The sequence below is a fragment of the Equus caballus genome, chromosome 24 (genome assembly GCF_041296265.1).
Source record: "Equus caballus isolate H_3958 breed thoroughbred chromosome 24, TB-T2T, whole genome shotgun sequence".
NCBI lineage: Eukaryota > Metazoa > Chordata > Mammalia > Perissodactyla > Equidae > Equus > Equus caballus.
In genome coordinates this window covers 35,223,295-35,239,959 of record NC_091707.1, presented here as the reverse complement: position 1 = coordinate 35,239,959, position 16,665 = coordinate 35,223,295, and the positions used below count along the sequence as shown (strand labels likewise).

Genomic DNA, 16,665 nt, shown 5'->3' with positions numbered 1-16,665 from the left:
GGAAGTTTGTTTAAATGCATGTTTATTTCTAACTCAGTGTGTCTGAAGACACCCGGCATGTATGTGTATATATATATCTCCTTTAGTAACAGCGAAGACAGAGACAGACAAGGAGATGGGGACATATGTGTGCGCATACCAAACATAACACTCTGACAACGAATCCAACTTGCTTTCTCTAGCAGCCTGGCTAGAGGGCTGGGGCTAAGTTGCTATTCCTCAGTATTTTTGGTTTAATAAAGGGACGGGCTGAATAAATAGTCATATAAAGAAACGGGTTCACCAGCCAAGCCCAAGCTAACGAGCCCCGAGCCCTGGGTTGGTGGGGATGTCGCTCCACTTCCCAACCCTATGTTTTGACTCACTCCAGGGTAGCTGTGGTGTGGGGAGGGCTGAAGTCTGGAAGGGTGAGGCAATGCTCCGGGAGCAGCTCTCTACAGAGGAATCACTGCCGGGAGCCAGCCCGCCAGGAAAGGTTTATTATTGTTGGGGAGGACACAGGGAGCTCACTGTTTTGCAAAAACAGAAATCTGGCTGCTTTGAGATGAAAGAGGGGCTCCCTAGGGCTCTTCCTTGCCCCTTTCTCCCTATCCTTAAAAACTCCCCTTCCTTTGCACCTAGGGCCCCAGAATGAGTGTGGGGGTGCGGAGTGCTGGATGGGGGAACAAGCTCTGAAGGTCAAGTGTCAAAATAAAAATAACTACTTCTGGTTGCTTCAACTGAACTTTATTACAATTAGTAGTACAAGTAGTGATAAGAATAATGATCGTTATATTTTATGCCATTTACAAAGTACTTTCACATGGTAACTAGCAATAGTACCAACGCCAAAGTCAATGCTAATAATAACCAGTACTTACTGAGGGCTTCCTGTGAGCCCGACACTGTGCTCTCCATACTGTATGGTGTATTGATGTTCCAGTCTGTGGCCGTGGCAGATCCACAACTTCTGTGTACACAAGAACTCAGTGGCACAATCTGTTTGGAAGGGGAGGATGGGAGTTGGTTATGAAGGTGCATTTGCATAGCACTTTACATGAGATTGTATGTCACAAAGAATGGGGGGCTGATGGAAACTGGGAACACCCCAAACCACTTCTGAGAACCTAAGCTTGTCAAAGCCACCTCTCAGATCAGATTTACTGAATTCAGCTCACAGCTCCATCTCTAATGGCCACGTGACCTTGGGCAAGTTTTAACTTCTTTACTCTTTTCTAGTCTGTAAAACAGAGTTAATAACAGAATCTACTTTGTAGATAATATGGCGAGTTTAATAATGATGCAAGGAATCCACTTTGAGGTGTCTGGCCCACAGCGAGTCACCTCCTACTATGAGAAGAAACAAAATGAAATCTCAAACAGTGGTAATAAGTTGGGAGCTATGATCCCATTTTACAGATGGAAAATAGAGGTGATGCGAGGATAAGGAACTAGCTCAAGGTCACAAAGCCAGTAAGTGATGAAAAGGACATTCCAACCAGGTTTGCCAGACTCCAGAACCTGAATCCCTTTAGGCATATTGCCCCTCCTCTCGCCTTGCCCAGGATTATCTCAATTTTCATGGGAAAAAAAGCAAGAGCCAATACTTAAAAGAATCCCTTGAAATGCCCCAACTAGAGCTATGACCGACATCTCTCTTCTGCAATAAGCAATAATGATGAGCAGTGATCTCGTAAGGTTAAAGAAATCATGGCTTTGCTCCGGGGCACTATGGAATGAAATCCCAGCACGTGAGAAAGAACTTTGAAAACTGCGGCTGTGCTTGGCAAGGAGACATCAATCTTACTAAATGCCGCCCCCACCTTGTTTTATCAAACCCGGAAAAATCACTCACCTGTTTGGCCTCTCCAGCACTACCCCCTCCCCGCCCCCAAGTGCAGCTGTGTGCAGCGAGAAGACTGTTTTCCTTAAAGGCCTCCGGGTGCTCGTAGCTTCTTTAGACATTCAGCCAAAATTTTTAAAGTGCAGCTGGGGGGCGGGGGGTGGCTCACCCTGAATGGATTTAGCTGCGTCGTGGAAGCTCAGGTTCCTAGACCAGGGCACAAAAACAAATCGAAAAGGCAGTTTCCGAAAGATTGGAAAACAGCTAATTTTGCAGGTGCTTCGGCGTCAGTGGTAGCAATGAATGTAACATCCACACCGCGGGGGGAAAAGGTTTGATTGCAGATGAAACGGGTAATACACTATAAGAAATCCACAGCGAAATTCTTGAAACAGGACATTTAAATTCACTGCCCGGGTGGGGTGGGGAGCGGGATCGGAAACGACGCTTGTGGTTTTTAAATGCGTTTTTACTTGGGAAAGCCGGGCGGGGAGAGGAAAGGTCATCGTCTGTTTAATTTCCAGCCCCAGCCCTGGACTTCCAGCGTTAGCTCGCCGGGCCTCAGCTGTCGTACACACACGGCGAGGGGGGAGGGGAGGGCGGAGGCGCGGAGGAGGGGCCGACTGGGAGGAATCTGGGCGTCCTGCCGCGCATGCGCCTTTCCCGAGCAACAAGTGGGCTCCACAGACAGAGGAAGTGTAAAGGGGAGGGGGGAGAACTGGTGCAGAGCATGGCGGTGACGTCAGCGCTCCGCCCGGGCGGCATCCCGCGCGGCCAAGCCGGGGACAGCGCGAGCCGCAGCGCGAGCGGGAGCGCCGAGACGCGCCTCCGGAACGTAGAGTAACAATCACAACCCCACATTCCGGGCGAGTGCGAGCGGGAAGGGATGCGACCCGGGCCGAGGCGCCGCGCGAGCGCCCTGCAGCCAACGTGAGCGCCGCCAGCCGCGGCGGCCCGGGCGCCGGCCAGGCCGGGGGGCGGCGGGAGCCTGCGTGCGTGCGTTCCTCTCCTCTGCTCTCGTGCGTCCTGGAAGCGGTGGCCGCGGCGGCTCCCTCCGGCCGTGCAAACCCAGCCGCCGCCAGCGGAACGGCCGACGCTGCGGAGGAGAGAAGCTCCTCTCTCGGCTACCACCCCCTCCCTCCCCCGGCCCTCCACGGAAGCAACGGCTTGAGCAAGATTGGACCCGGGCACCGGGTGGCACTGAACCCTCTAGCCCTCGGCCCAGGGAGCCTGGCGGGGAGAGGACGCCCCTCGTAGGGGGGCCCCCGGGGGAGAGGAAGAGACAACCCCCCTCGAGCTTCCACGCACCAGCCGCTCCGGGGAGGGGGCCAAGAGCCAACGGCGGCCAGCACCGGGCACCCTCGCCCCCTCCCCCCGGGCCCAGAGCTTCCAGCTCGGGTCCGCGGCACCAGGAAGAAGGCGCCTGAGCTCCCCTCTCGACGAGACAACCGCAGTAGGAGGTGGGGGCGACGAGCGGGCTAAACTCGACTGCCGCCCGGGCGGTGGAGCCCCCGCGGAGAGGCGCTGCGCCGGCGGTGGAGACTCGCGCTCCCTCCAGCCCCTGGGGCAGAACTTTCTCGCCCCCCCTCCCTCCCCCGCAGCCGAACTCCCTCCCCAGCCGGCCAGTCCTCCCGGAGGAGAAGGCGCCGCGGAGACAGCCCGGGCGGGGGCCTACCTTCCCCAGGGCCGGCATCATGTCGGCGGCGCAGGTGTCCTCGTCCCGGAGACAGTCTTGCTACCTGTGCGACCTGCCCCGCATGCCCTGGGCCATGATCTGGGACTTCTCGGAACCCGTATGCCGCGGTTGCGTCAACTACGAGGGTGCCGATCGCATCGAGTTCGTGATCGAGACCGCGCGCCAGCTTAAGCGGGCACACGGCTGCTTCCAGGACGGCCGCTCCCCCGGGCCGCCGCCACCCGTCGGGGTCAAGACGGTGGCCCTGTCGGCTAAGGAGGCGGCGGCGGCAGCAGCGGCGGCAGCGGCGGCCGCACAGCAGCAGCAACAGCAGCAGCAGCAACAGCAGCAGCAGCAACAACAGCTCAACCACGTCGATGGTTCCAGCAAGCCCGCGGTGCTGGCGGCCCCGTCCGGTCTGGAGCGCTATGGCCTGAGCGCAGCCGCCGCTGCCGCCGCCGCCGCCGTGGAGCAGCGCAGCCGCTTCGAGTACCCGCCACCGCCGGTGAGCCTGGGAAGCAGCAGCCACGCCGCGCGGCTGCCCAACGGCTTGGGGGGGCCCAACGGCTTCCCCAAGCCGACACCGGAGGAGGGCCCCCCGGAGCTGAACCGCCAGAGCCCCAACTCGTCTTCAGCTGCGGCGTCGGTGGCGTCTCGGCGCGGGACGCACGGTGGGCTCGTGACAGGCCTGCCCAACCCGGGGGGTGGCGGAGGCCCCCAGCTCACCGTGCCCCCCAACCTGCTGCCGCAGACGCTGCTTAACGGCCCGGCCAGCGCCGCCGTGCTGCCCCCACCGCCGCCCCACGGCCTGGGCAGCCGTGGGCCCCCGACGCCGGCACCCCCAGGGGCCCCCGGAGGTCCCGCTTGTCTCGGGGGCGCTCCGGGCGTATCGGCCGCGTCGTCCTCGGCGTCGTCTTCGACCTCGTCGTCGGTGGCCGAGGTGGGCGTGGGTGCTAGTGGCAAAAGGCCCGGCTCAGTGTCGAGCACCGACCAGGAGCGCGAGCTGAAGGAGAAACAGCGGAACGCCGAGGCCCTGGCCGAGCTGAGCGAGAGCCTGCGCAACCGCGCCGAGGAGTGGGCCAACAAGCCCAAGATGGTCCGCGACACGCTGCTCACGCTAGCTGGCTGCACGCCCTACGAGGTGCGTTTCAAGAAGGACCACTCGTTGCTGGGCCGCGTCTTCGCCTTCGACGCAGTCTCCAAGCCCGGCATGGACTACGAATTGAAGCTGTTCATTGAGTACCCCACGGGCTCGGGGAACGTGTACTCTAGTGCATCTGGGGTGGCCAAGCAGATGTACCAGGACTGTATGAAGGACTTCGGCCGGGGTCTCTCCTCGGGCTTCAAGTATCTGGAGTACGAGAAGAAGCACGGCTCCGGGGACTGGCGCCTACTTGGAGACCTGCTGCCCGAGGCCGTGCGCTTCTTCAAGGAGGGCGTGCCCGGCGCCGATATGCTGCCCCAGCCCTACCTGGACGCCAGCTGCCCTATGCTGCCCACGGCGCTGGTGAGTCTAAGCCGCGCCCCCAGCGCACCCCCGGGGACCGGGGCCCTGCCGCCCGCCGCCCCCTCGGGCCGGGGCGCCGCCGCCAGCCTGCGCAAGAGGAAGGCGTCTCCCGAGCCCCCAGACTCGGCCGAGGGCGCGCTGAAGCTGGGCGAGGAGCAGCAGAGGCAGCAGTGGATGGCGAACCAGAGCGAGGCACTGAAGCTCACCATGTCAGCAGGGGGCTTTGCGGCGCCGGGGCATGCGGCCGGCGGCCCGCCCCCGCCGCCGCCTCCACCCCTGGGACCCCATTCCAACCGGACCACCCCGCCCGAGTCAGCCCCTCAGAATGGTCCGTCCCCCATGGCCGCCCTCATGTCGGTGGCAGACACTCTGGGCACAGCGCACTCTCCCAAGGACGGCAGTTCCGTGCACTCCACCACTGCGTCCGCGCGGCGCAACAGCAGCAGCCCAGTGTCGCCGGCCTCCGTGCCCGGGCAGCGCCGTTTGGCATCACGGAACGGGGACCTGAATTTACAGGTGGCGCCCCCGCCGCCTAGCACCCACCCGGGTATGGACCAAGTGCACCCCCAAAACATTCCGGATTCCCCCATGGCTAACAGCGGGCCCCTCTGCTGTACCATTTGCCACGAACGTTTGGAGGACACGCATTTCGTTCAGTGCCCATCCGTCCCCAGCCACAAATTCTGCTTCCCTTGCTCTAGAGAGAGCATCAAGGCCCAGGGGGCCACCGGCGAGGTGTATTGCCCCAGCGGAGAGAAATGCCCCCTCGTGGGGTCAAATGTACCTTGGGCCTTCATGCAGGGCGAAATCGCGACGATCTTAGCTGGGGATGTTAAAGTGAAAAAGGAGAGAGACCCTTGAAACCAGGAGACAGTCGCCTCCTTTGCCCCAGACCAGCTCTTCTCCATCCAGAGGGCCCCTCCCCCACCCACATCGGCCTTCCCTTCCCTGCCCCCAAGATGTAGAATTGTGAATATTACAAACTGCAAAAAGTTAGTCTTATGTATAGACATTATTTTCGTCGTATGTTTCTATATTTTGAAACAAAGGTATGTAACTTCTTCATTTGAAGGATAAGCTGGTTTGTGTTAAGCAGTATAATATTGGTTGGGTCATTTGCATCATATTCGTTAGCATCTCTTTGGTGGCAGAGTGTTTGCCTAGGTACAGAATTAATAGCCCTTAGCAACGACTGCTGCTGGTGTGTATTTTTGTAAATGTTATGCACTCTCTGAAAGGAAAAGGACACACACAAAAGAAAATGACTTTTTTGTTTTTGGCCAAGGCCAGTGTTGCTGCCTAAAAAAAAAAAATGATGCTATGAAATGGTGACAGCTTCTTTCTAAACAGCCCCAAGTGTTGAAGTCTTCACTTTATTTTGTTCTGTTCTGTTTTGTTTTGTTTTTCTGTTTTGTTTGCAAAATGGTAAGGGGAGGTGTTGGGGGGGTGGGGTGTTTTCTGTTGCAAGTTTGTGAGGGAAGATGTTTCGGTTTGTTTCTACTGACCTGAATGTGTTGGATCTTCACGTGTTGTTTTGTTTTTGCTTTATCGATGCACGGATGCTTTTGAACAGTAGAGCGAAATGCTAGACATGGAGAATCTGCTCTGTTTGTCCTTTATACATTTCTGTAGTTAACAGAACACTGTAATGTGCCTTGGAGCTTAGTAACTTGTAATAAATTCAATTGATATTAATTCTGCCCTGAGTCGGCAAGTTTGTTTTTCTAGGGCTAATAAGGCCTGACAACTCCAACATGGGACACCCCCCTCCCTCCCCCCACTTCTAACCTAGAACGCAAATGCTGGTTGCCTTTGAAAGCCCTCAGATGGCATCCGTAGAAGGCCCGTGCTGACAGACCGCCCCTCCCCCTCAGTACCAGCTATTTACATTCACCTCTTGGGGCGGGGACAGTTGCTGACTAAGCGCTTTCTGTTTACTCTTCAGCATCTTTATCCACCCCCCCCCCCCCATGCATAACCCAGCTGCAAATGGCATTGTCAGGAAAGCTTTCTGGTGTCTCGCCTTGTGGCCATGAGTATACACTGATACCCAATGCAGCTGTGACTTGTGCAAGTAGAGGGGGGGAAAAAAAGCTAGGGTGTTTGCCTCTTAGATGTGGCAGAAATCACTGTTATTGTACATTTAAAGCAAAAATGCCACAGAGCTGGGAGCCGTCGGTGGAGGCAGGAGGGGTGTGGGCAACGGAGAAACAAATGCATGTTCTCGGCCAGGAGAGTTCCCAGGAGCTTGCAGCTGATGAATTACAAAAGCAGTTACACCTCATTCATTATACGTTTTCTTTCTTTCCTCCCTTTTTCGTAAGCATTTTTAAAGGCAGGACACTTAGCCGGTCAGAAGATGTTTGCAGGGAATGGGGGAGAGAGAAGAACACCCAAACTCAGTTCTTGAGGTCACTTGTGACCCCAGATAGAACTCATGCCATCTGGTTAAGAAATGCAGTTATTCATCTGATCAACTTTTTGGCGGCATTTGTGAGGTACAGAAGGGTGGGGAAGGGGACAGGGCATTGGAATGTCCTTTAGAGCTCTAAGCCCCCTTGGCTGAGACCAGAATAGAGCCCTCCTGGAGCTAGGCGGTGGCAGGCAGACCTGGCTGGAACCTTGTACTTTCTGGGAGGGAAATGGAAGGAGAGTAGAAACAGGAGGGAGGAAGCAAAACAAACCCCCAGGTCCTATCTGAAGTTCATTCCTGGCCACACCCCATTCCTGGTTGGGGGCAGGCTGGGCCAGGACGGTCCACACCGAGGCTGGAGGAATAGGCTGGAGGAATAAGCGAATGAGCAAAGAGACCTGGCACCCCCCGACCTGGCTCCCATCAAAGAAGGATCAGGAGGGTGAGGAGGTGGGTATGAGCGTGGGCACGTTTGGGAAAAAACAAATCACAAGTTAGCCCAGAACACCGGTGTAGAGGTTGGGTTGGTGTTGGGACTTGCTGTTAATAACACCCTTTTAGCTTCTGTTCCTGCTTTGCCGCCACCATCATTGGAATAGTGGAAACCATGACTGTGTGTGTGCGTGCGTGTGTATGTGTGTTTGGGGGTGTGGATAAATGGCAATTGATGGATCTGCTGCGGCCTCTTAATCCTGGTGCAGGAGGTGCCTGTGTCACCTCTTTAAGAGTCTCCCCACATATAAATAGATATGCGTGTCAGCTTCCTGCAAATGTGTCCTTGCATTTTCATCTGCTGCCAAGTGTTGTATTGGTGCTTATGAGTCATGAAACCTATTTTCATGCTCGGGGTAATTAACTTGGGGGTGATAATGCATAGCAGACTGTAGGAAGAGTTAATTCTAAAACCCATTCTCGCCTGGCTACCAATCACACATTTCACTTAAAGGTCTGGGTGGCTTTTCTCATAAGCTCATTAATAAAAACCAAGCATGTTTTGCCTCGAAGATCCTCCAAGGTGCTCCCAACCCCCACTCCCAATGCGCACACTCTTCAAATGGGTAAAGCTCAGCAGCCTGAGAATACAGCGATAGAGTGTCATGGGTGTAATTTAATCATCATTGAATGAAGGAGCACTGGATGCAGCTACAGCACTGAACTGCGTGTGTGAACTTTGATGCGTGGCTTACCTGTCCGGGAGTGGACCCTCTGAGAAAGGTGGCTGCACGTGGGAGTCAGCCTTCTTACCTGCCTCTGCACATCCGCTCTTGCCCGCCTGCCACCCTCTCTTCATTGCCATGGTATTACAGTTCAGGCACTTTTAGGATTACAAGACCCTTGATTTAGTGCACATGGGTAGGAAAGGGGCCTGTCATTAAGCGCTGAACAGTGTAGTTTGCTCCCCCCTCTTGTTGCTGGGTGCATTATTAGCAGGAGAAGCAGGAGCTGTAATAATGAGGCATCCAGCAAAGGCGGCCAGTTAGGTTTCACTGAGGAAGCCTGCCTTCGTGAGACCTGGGGGAGAGGAGGGAGGGAGTGGGAGCGAGAGAGCAGGTTGGGGTGCAGCTCAGGCTGGAAGTGAATTATAATGGTGCAGTTAATTAAAGTTTACCATAGCCAGGGGCCATGTGTTAAATGGCGGCCCTCCCGTCTCTCTTTTTGGAACCATGTGACCTTCCTCTTTGCTCTGACCCATTCCGCTGCCGGTCTGTTCGCCTTAACCAGTCCTGCTTTGATCCCTCAGCTAGATTCCCCCTTCCCTGAAGCTTTCCACGTTGCACGCCTAGGAAGTGTTTTCCTCTCCTGCGGGTGAGCATTCTTGTAGGTTTCAGAGATTCAGACAGAGGTCTCTGGATGAGCTTTCATCTCTAGTTCACCCTGGACCTCCCCATCTCCTCCATTTCCCATCCTTCTCACTCCCTTCCCCCTCAGAGCCAAAGTGACCAACATTTTAAAATTCACATTGTGTTTATTTATATGCATTATTTGTACAGCTCCTGTAAGCTGGATGTTTTCCAAGTGGGCACGGGGGGTAGGGCAAGGAGGACTTAATTCAATACCTTTGAGAGAATGGGCTGATGGGGATCAATTTTTGACCTTGATCTCTGAGGGCGACACCACAGGAGATGCACCCTGTCGAGCCCTGCATTCACACAGGAACCCGCTCAGCCCATGTTATTAAATGTAAGGTTCGAGGGTGTGTTTTCATGTGCATCCAGCCCCGGCTGTTACTGTAATGAGCACTGAAATTCACTTTTGTTTTATACTTTATCAAATCAAGGAAATTGGAACTTAAGGTCATGTAGTGAAATGCTTTCTAAACCTTTCTGAGGTCCGAGACACCTTAGAAAAATCTGATAAAAATGATGGATCCTTCCCCAGAAAGTACAGGTGCCCCCGCCCCAACATGGATTTGCATGCCTTTTCTTTTCTTTTTAATATAAATTTTATGTATTTATTTTTGAACAGGTAATACATTCCTTTGGGTCTAAATTGAGAAGATGCAAAGGGAGAATACAGTATACCTGTAAGGTCTCCTTTCTACAACTGGCCCCTCTGCCACCCAGTTCCCTTCTGGGATGCAACCAGTGCTACCCAATTTTTAAAGGGGTTCATGCACATCTAAAGCCCATCCATCCAACTTGAGGTTGGAACCTAGGTCTGGTCCATCCACCTCATAAAGACGAGGACCCCAAGGCACAGAGAGGTGAAGTAACTTGCCTAAGGTCACACAGTGGCAGAGCCCGGGCTAGATCTCTATTAGGGAATAGCTCTAATGGACATTAAAAAAAAATTTTTTTTAAGGACGCTTGGTTTAATTAGAGCTTTCTATGAGAAAGAGTGATGCTACAGTGGGGAAAAGGAGAGTGAGTACCTGGTGGGGTGGGACTCAGGGTTTTCACTAACTCTTGGAGAAGTGGGTACAGCATTTGTCCCTTGGTCTCTTTTGCAGCTGTACCTTTTGGGGAAGGGGATGTTCAGAAAGCTAGTGGAGTCTTTTCTTAACCTTTGAGCCGTGGACCCTCACACCACCTCCCCCTTTGCTGACTGGAAACTTGTGAAGGTTTAAGGACGGTCAGAGAAGTAACCGTCTGAGCACAGCTAAATGGTCGGGGAGAGGAAGATCTGCCTGGACTCCTCCCATCTTCCCTTAAGTCTGAGGCATCTGTCTTCGCTCCCTGTCACCCATCTCTGCCTAGCTTCCTCTCTCCCACTGCTACGGAGGGGACTGAAGGACACAAGTGTTATGCCAGGTGCTGTGTGAGGTGCCAGGCGGATGCACATTATGCCATCCAAGCTTCAGGCCAGGCTAGCAGAGGGTGTGAGGGCCCATTTTACAGATGTGCCAGCTGAGCTCAGAGAGGTTAAATACCCAAGGCCATCCTTGGTATGCAATTCAAGCCCAGGGCAGCCTGGCCCCTTCCCAGGACTCAGATGTTGCTCCATGCAGAGGGCCTCCGACTTCTGACCCGCAGGGCTCAAGCCTCGTCCCTCAGCCCTCTCCCCATCTCCTGGAGTCTCACTGTGAGCCTGGCCAATGCCAGTGAGCAAGGCTGTCCACAGGAGGGGCGGACAGGAAGCCCCTCAGAGAGGGCATTTCCTAAGCATGGGGATCTAGGGACAAACAGTGGGTGCTGTTCAAGCAATATGTCCAATCGGGAATTCTGGAACAAGACTATTCTTCTGAAGTCTCCCTCAGCTACCTCCTACCCCCAAACTTTATTAAAGAATGAGCCCACCCCTGTCTCAGCTTTGACTGAACACAGAGGTGGGCACGAAGCAGACGGGGGCTCTCATTTCTAAGGTATATCGCTCCAGTGGGGAGCATCAGCCCTACAAGCCAGTGTGTCCCCTGGCAGTCTTGCTTGTTTTAGGGGAAAAGAAGTGGCAATTAGCTCTTGGGCCTGGCTTGGTCGCCCTGTCTCTTTTAGGGTCACAGATGGGCATCCACCAGGTACAAGAGTCTGTATGCATGTCTTGGGGTTTGACCCAGGAAAGCTCACCTCTCTGTGGGTACCACATTGCGGGCCCACACGCGGGAGATCCCTGGCTCAGGCTTCCCTCAAAAGAAGTGTCCCAACCTTCCAACTGGTCTGTGGTCTCCGCCCACTCCAGGCCATGACTCTGTAGCAGAGTAAGTTCTTTCACGTACCTGAGCAGGTCACATCCTGGCGTAGAAACCTCCCTTGGCTCCCTGTTGCCTGCAGGATAAAGTCCAAATTCCTTAGCACAGCAAGCAAAGCCCTCCACCATTTCTCCATCCCAGTGGTAGGGCATTTTAATTTTTAAAAAGGTATTACACGTACATGGTAAAAAAGAAAAATCTGACAGCGTGAAAAGATACTCAGGGCAAAGGTGGTCAGTCTCCATGTTCCACGTCTTCCTGCCCCTCCGCCGAGGGAGGCACTGTTGGTAGTTATTTTTTGTATTCTTTCAACCGTATTAGATGCACAGAGAAGCTTAGATTTCTAATATATATCTCCTGGGGGTAGATCTTGGGAGAAGCCAAAGACAAGAAGGAAGGGCAAGGGCAAGGAATTGGACTTAGGTCCGAGCCCCAGTCTGGGTCTTAGGCGTCCTTTACCCTCACAGCCAGAGATTAGCTATTATTTTTCATAGACTCACGGGCAAGGAGTATGTGTGTGTGTGTCCTTGGCCCACGCCCGGTGCACCTGCATCGCTGTGGTGCATTGGGCTCCCTAAGCAAGCCCCTGTGTGGCTTGCAAGATTCTCTGGAAGGAATGGCGGGGAAGGTGGGACCATGGCCACAGAGGCCAAATTTCCTGTGCAGTATCCAGCGCCTTCCTCCCCTGGAGCCGCAGTCCCCTCCCTCGCCCACCACCCATGACAGCTTGGTGAAGCTGGCAGAATCGCTTCCCTGGGTGACAGACAGGAAAGAGTGGCTAAAAGAGCAAAGGAGAAACATTATTCACTGTAACCTTCCGACCTGACAATGGGTTAGGCATTGTCATATACTATTTCTCCTTTATTATGGCAAACCTTTGAGGCCGGTTGCTGCTATTATTCTCCTTTGACAGGAAAATAGTCATAGTACGTATTATTATTACTCCATTTTACAGACAAGGCAACCAAGGCACAGAGCAGTCAGTAACTGGCCCCGACAGGCCTCCTTTTCTGGCATCTGAAGGTCCTTCACCCCTCCCCCCCACCCCCTCCCCCATACCGCACTCTCCTCGAGCGCAAACCTTTCCCGGGAGGCCTGGGTTTTTGTTGCAAGGAGGAGTGAGCATTTGAAACTGGGAGCCGCCACGGGCAGTGGCTCAGGAGTCGCAGCTCCAGGAGGTCGGGCTGCCTCTGAGAACAGGTTTGGGTCGCTGGGGGCGCCCGGGCGACGCTGGCGGCCAACACCCCGGGAGAGGCAGCTCTGGAATGCCGGGCCACGTGAACACGTAGGAATTAACTCTGCGCCCCTGGGTCTCGGCCCAGACGCTCACGTGACCGCCTCCTACGAGCTCCCCCTTCCCTGCTCCTCTGCCTGGAGCTGTAGGCCCGCGATGCTCTGGCTGGCTGGGACCAGGCCACCGAATCCGGATTCGAGAGTTACCAACAGGCCCCCGCTGGTGGGGGCAAGGGGGCCCAGTGGTCTGGAGAGGGAGCCCTCTGGACTTAGGTAGTTTGGGGGGAGGGGGGAAGAGGGCAGCTGGGAGCTTCCCAGGGTAGGACAGAAAGAGGGAGAGCTGAGGGGCCCAGAACAGGAGCTGCTGTGGGGTCCTCCACCTGAGCCGGGGTTAAACTACCTGGCCAGGCCATCTGCCAGGAAGTGGCTTCTCAGGCTCCAGGCTCATCCCGCCCCAGAAGGGCCTCCATGCCACCTCCGTGAGTGGGGTAATCCGACTGGAGTTGGGGGAGGCAGGGCCAGCCCTAGTACAGGGAGATGGTACCTATAGCATCTCATGAGCCCCAGGGACACCCCCCTTCCTTGTAACTGACTCCTACCTGTCCTCAGCCTGCCCCTCCCCAACGGAGGCAGAAGGGATCAGCAGGTGTCTGCCAGCCTTGCCACTGTTTCAGCACCCCAGGACCGGGAGGGCCTCGGACAGCCTGCACCTCTGTTTCTGAAATCCTGCACGGTTGGGGTCAAGCCCTTCTCCCTGGGAACCCGCTGAGTCAGAGCCTGCAGCCTCCTTATCTCTGCATCTCCTGTCCCACCTGCCAGTGGCATCTTCCCAGGGCTCCCTCTCCCCCTGGAGGCCTCGTTCCCGCAGGCTGGTTGCTGGAGAAGCCTAGGGCCAGGGCTATTGCTTCTGTCTGCAATGTTGCCCCTCCTTCTGTCCTCCTGTCACCCCCTGCTTCCCCTCAAGGCTTGTCAAAGGTCTGTGCTTCAGGGGCTGGCCCGTGGTGTAATGGTTAAGTCTGGCGTGCTCCACTTTGGCGGCCTGGAGTTTGCTGCCTCAGATCCTGGGCACCAACCTGCACCACCCATCAAGCCACACTGTGGCAGCGACCCACATACAAAATAGAGGAAGACTGGCACAGATGTTAGCTCAGAGCAAATCTTCCTCAGCAAAAAGAAAAAAACAAAAAGGTCATGCTTCAGTGAAAACTGGTACTCACCCAGCCGACCTTGACTGGTTGATGTCTGGGTTCAAATCCTGGCCCTGCTGTTAATTTTGGGCAAGTTGCTTGACCTCTCAGGGCCTCTTTGTCCTCCCTGTGAAATGGGAACACCTTTCAGGAGGTTGTTAGAAGAGTTAAAACAGATAGTGCACGTCACTGTCAGCATCATCCCGGTTTGGCTGTTGGCTCTCAGTGAATGTTGGCTGTTGTTCCCCTTATTCTTGCTTGGCTCAGGTGTCCCCCACCTCCACAACTCTCAGTGCGGGGAGGGGAGGGTGTGGGTAAGTGCTATGACCTTGGGGCCAGAGGAGCACAGATTCCTTGTCCTATCTGGGGCACTAGGGAAGACCCCTTTCAGGAGGTGGGCCTGCAGAGGAAGGAGAGAGGGAGGAAATGGGGTTAGGAGGCAGGAGCTCAAGGTTCTGGAGAAGGGAGAAGGGTTAGCTTGGTTTGGCTGCTGTGTGGGGAGAGGCAAGGCAGAACCAGCAAGCAAGACCTCCTGAGCTACACTGAGAGGCTTGGAATCAATCACGAAGGGCCACTGAAGGGTGTTGTGAGCAGAGGGACCATCTGATATGACATTTGAAAAGCTCTTTCTGGCAGCAGCATGAGGATCAGACTGTCAGGGAAGCAGAAGCAGGGTTGGGAAAAGGAGGCGACTCAGTGATCCAGGCAAGAGGTGATGAAGCCGAATTAAGGAGGGGCTGCGGTGTGGGGAGGGTCTGAGAGCTGTGAGGGGGAGAGATGGCAGACTCCGGTGTCCCGGTGTCCCGATGCAGGAGGGAGAGGCAGAGGAAGGAAGGAGGCGGGGCTAGCCCTCAGCTGGGTGCCCAGGGGATGCAGCACAGGATGCAGTTTTAGGGGAAGAGGTCCAGTCAGTTTTGGACGCAGGGGTGCCAGGGACCAGCCAGGGGCGGCGAGGGTGGGGAGGGAATGCCAGGCGAGCGGGTAGACAGGCTGGTCTGCGCCCTGCAGACAGGCCTGGGAAGGAGCTGAGAGGTGTAGCCGTCTTTGTGGGTGGTAGTCAGAGGTGTGGGTTTGGCTGCTGTCCTCCAGGGAAAGTGAGCAGAATGAGAAGACAATGGAATACCGGAGCACTCATCTTCCAGGGCTGGGGGAGGAGGAGCCTGGAGGAGAATAGCGGGAGAGATGGCCGAACAATCACAGGAAGTTGTGTCCAAGATGGGGTCATCCAGACGGTCGGGGGCTGGGCTGAGGTGGAGGCCGACAAGGCCCGAAAGGTGTCCGTTGAATTTGGCAGCAGGGAGGTCCCTGGAGACCCTGGCCAGAGAAGTCTGTGCAGAATGGAGGGGACAGAGCTAGGACGCAGTGTGGTGAGGGGACAGCAGGTGAAGCGTGGGGACAGCAGAAGGCCCAGTTGTCCCAGGGTCATGGCTCTGAAGGGGAGGAGAGAACCTGGCAGCCAGGGGGCAGGTGGGAGGAGTTTCTCTGGTGCAAGTTGACAGAGACATAAGCATGTCTATAGGGAAAGAGCTAGTCGAGGAAGAGAGGTTGAATATACCAGAAAGGGGGTGGTAATTACTGAGTGTGACAGCCTGGAAGCAGGAGGAGGCATTCAGGGGAGGCGGCGTAGGGTACTGAAAAGTCATGTTAATAATAGCTGCCATTTATGTAGCGCTTACCATGTGCCAGGCAGCGTCCCCAGCACTTTACGGATGCTAACCCATCTAGTCCACACAACCACCCTGCGAAGTAGGTGGCGGTGTTATCCACATTTTACAGATGAAGGCCCCAGGCACAGAGAGGTTAAGTAGCTTGCCGAAGGTCCCACAGCTAACACGTGGTGCTGCTGGTGTGCCAGGACTTGAACTCAGGCAGCTTCCCTCTAGAGGAGTGTAGTGGGCAGAAGCATGGATGCTGGGGCCAGACTGCTAGGGTTGAGTCCCAGCTCCTCCACTTATTTGCTTCACCTCTCTGTGCGTTAGTTTCTGCCCCCCGCCCCGCCCAGGAAAATGGGCATGAGAATTGTATCTATTTCATAGGGCTATTGGGTGGATCAAGTGTGTAAATGCCCATAAGACACTCGGAGCAGGGCTGGGTCCATAGAAAGCACAGGCAGAGAGACTCACCTGGGACAGAAGTGGGTGCCTCTTACACTGGGAGCAGAGGGAGGAAGGCAGCACGGGGGCGATGGAGGGCCTTTTGTGTAGCATTTTTCTACTTGTGGGCCCTCTCCTGAGTCAGTCAGGGATCCCTCAGGCAGGTTTAGGAGCAGCTTGTGCTAGAGTTGAAGACGCCCTTGGGACAGACCCCGGGCTCTTTGCCCTACTCAGTGGCTCTGGGACCTTGTGCACCTTACTCTCAGAACCTCAGCCTCATCCCGGGCCCAAAGGGGCAGCGATCCCCACCTGCCAGGCTGCGGGGAGGATTCAATGAGATCATGTGTGTGAGGAGGCGAGCCCAGGGCAATGCTGGCGCCCAGGTGACCCTCATTAGACGGAAGCTGCTTCCAGCACTTCTACAAACATTGACGGAGCAGGGACCAGGCACTGTTGGAGGATGAAATTATTCGTATTATTCCTAGAGCCTCAGCAGAGTGCCTAGATGGTCACTAAATGTTGATCAGATGAGGAAAGAGGGTGTCTCCAGCAAGGATGAAGGAGCAGAGCAAGGAGGAGGTGCCAGGATTAATTAGAGAAGGAAAGTGAGCA

At 55.3% G+C, this 16,665-nt stretch overlaps 1 protein-coding gene and 2 long non-coding RNA genes across 3 annotated transcripts in view; 2 read left to right on the top strand and 1 right to left on the bottom strand.

Annotated features, from left to right (window-relative positions):
- Nucleotides 1–710: 710 nt before the first annotated feature.
- LOC138920671 (uncharacterized) lies at nucleotides 711–2,412 on the bottom strand. Its single transcript, XR_011432256.1, has 2 exons — nucleotides 1,835–2,412; nucleotides 711–978 (listed from the first exon to the last, which is right to left on the bottom strand). It is a non-coding gene; the product is annotated as an uncharacterized lncRNA (long non-coding RNA).
- A 146-nt stretch (nucleotides 2,413–2,558) lies between these two features.
- Nucleotides 2,559–6,699, top strand: IRF2BPL (interferon regulatory factor 2 binding protein like). Its single transcript, XM_005615197.4, has one exon. It carries the CDS (start codon nucleotides 3,517–3,519, stop codon nucleotides 5,863–5,865), a length of 2,349 nt encoding a protein of 782 aa, XP_005615254.2. The 5' UTR covers nucleotides 2,559–3,516; the 3' UTR covers nucleotides 5,866–6,699.
- A 1,064-nt stretch (nucleotides 6,700–7,763) lies between these two features.
- Nucleotides 7,764–16,665, top strand: part of LOC111770358 (uncharacterized) — a 43,773-nt gene continuing 34,871 nt past the window's right edge. The window contains exon 1 of the long non-coding RNA XR_011432253.1: nucleotides 7,764–7,867. This is a non-coding gene — a long non-coding RNA (uncharacterized lncRNA). The remainder of the gene's footprint in view (nucleotides 7,868–16,665) is intronic.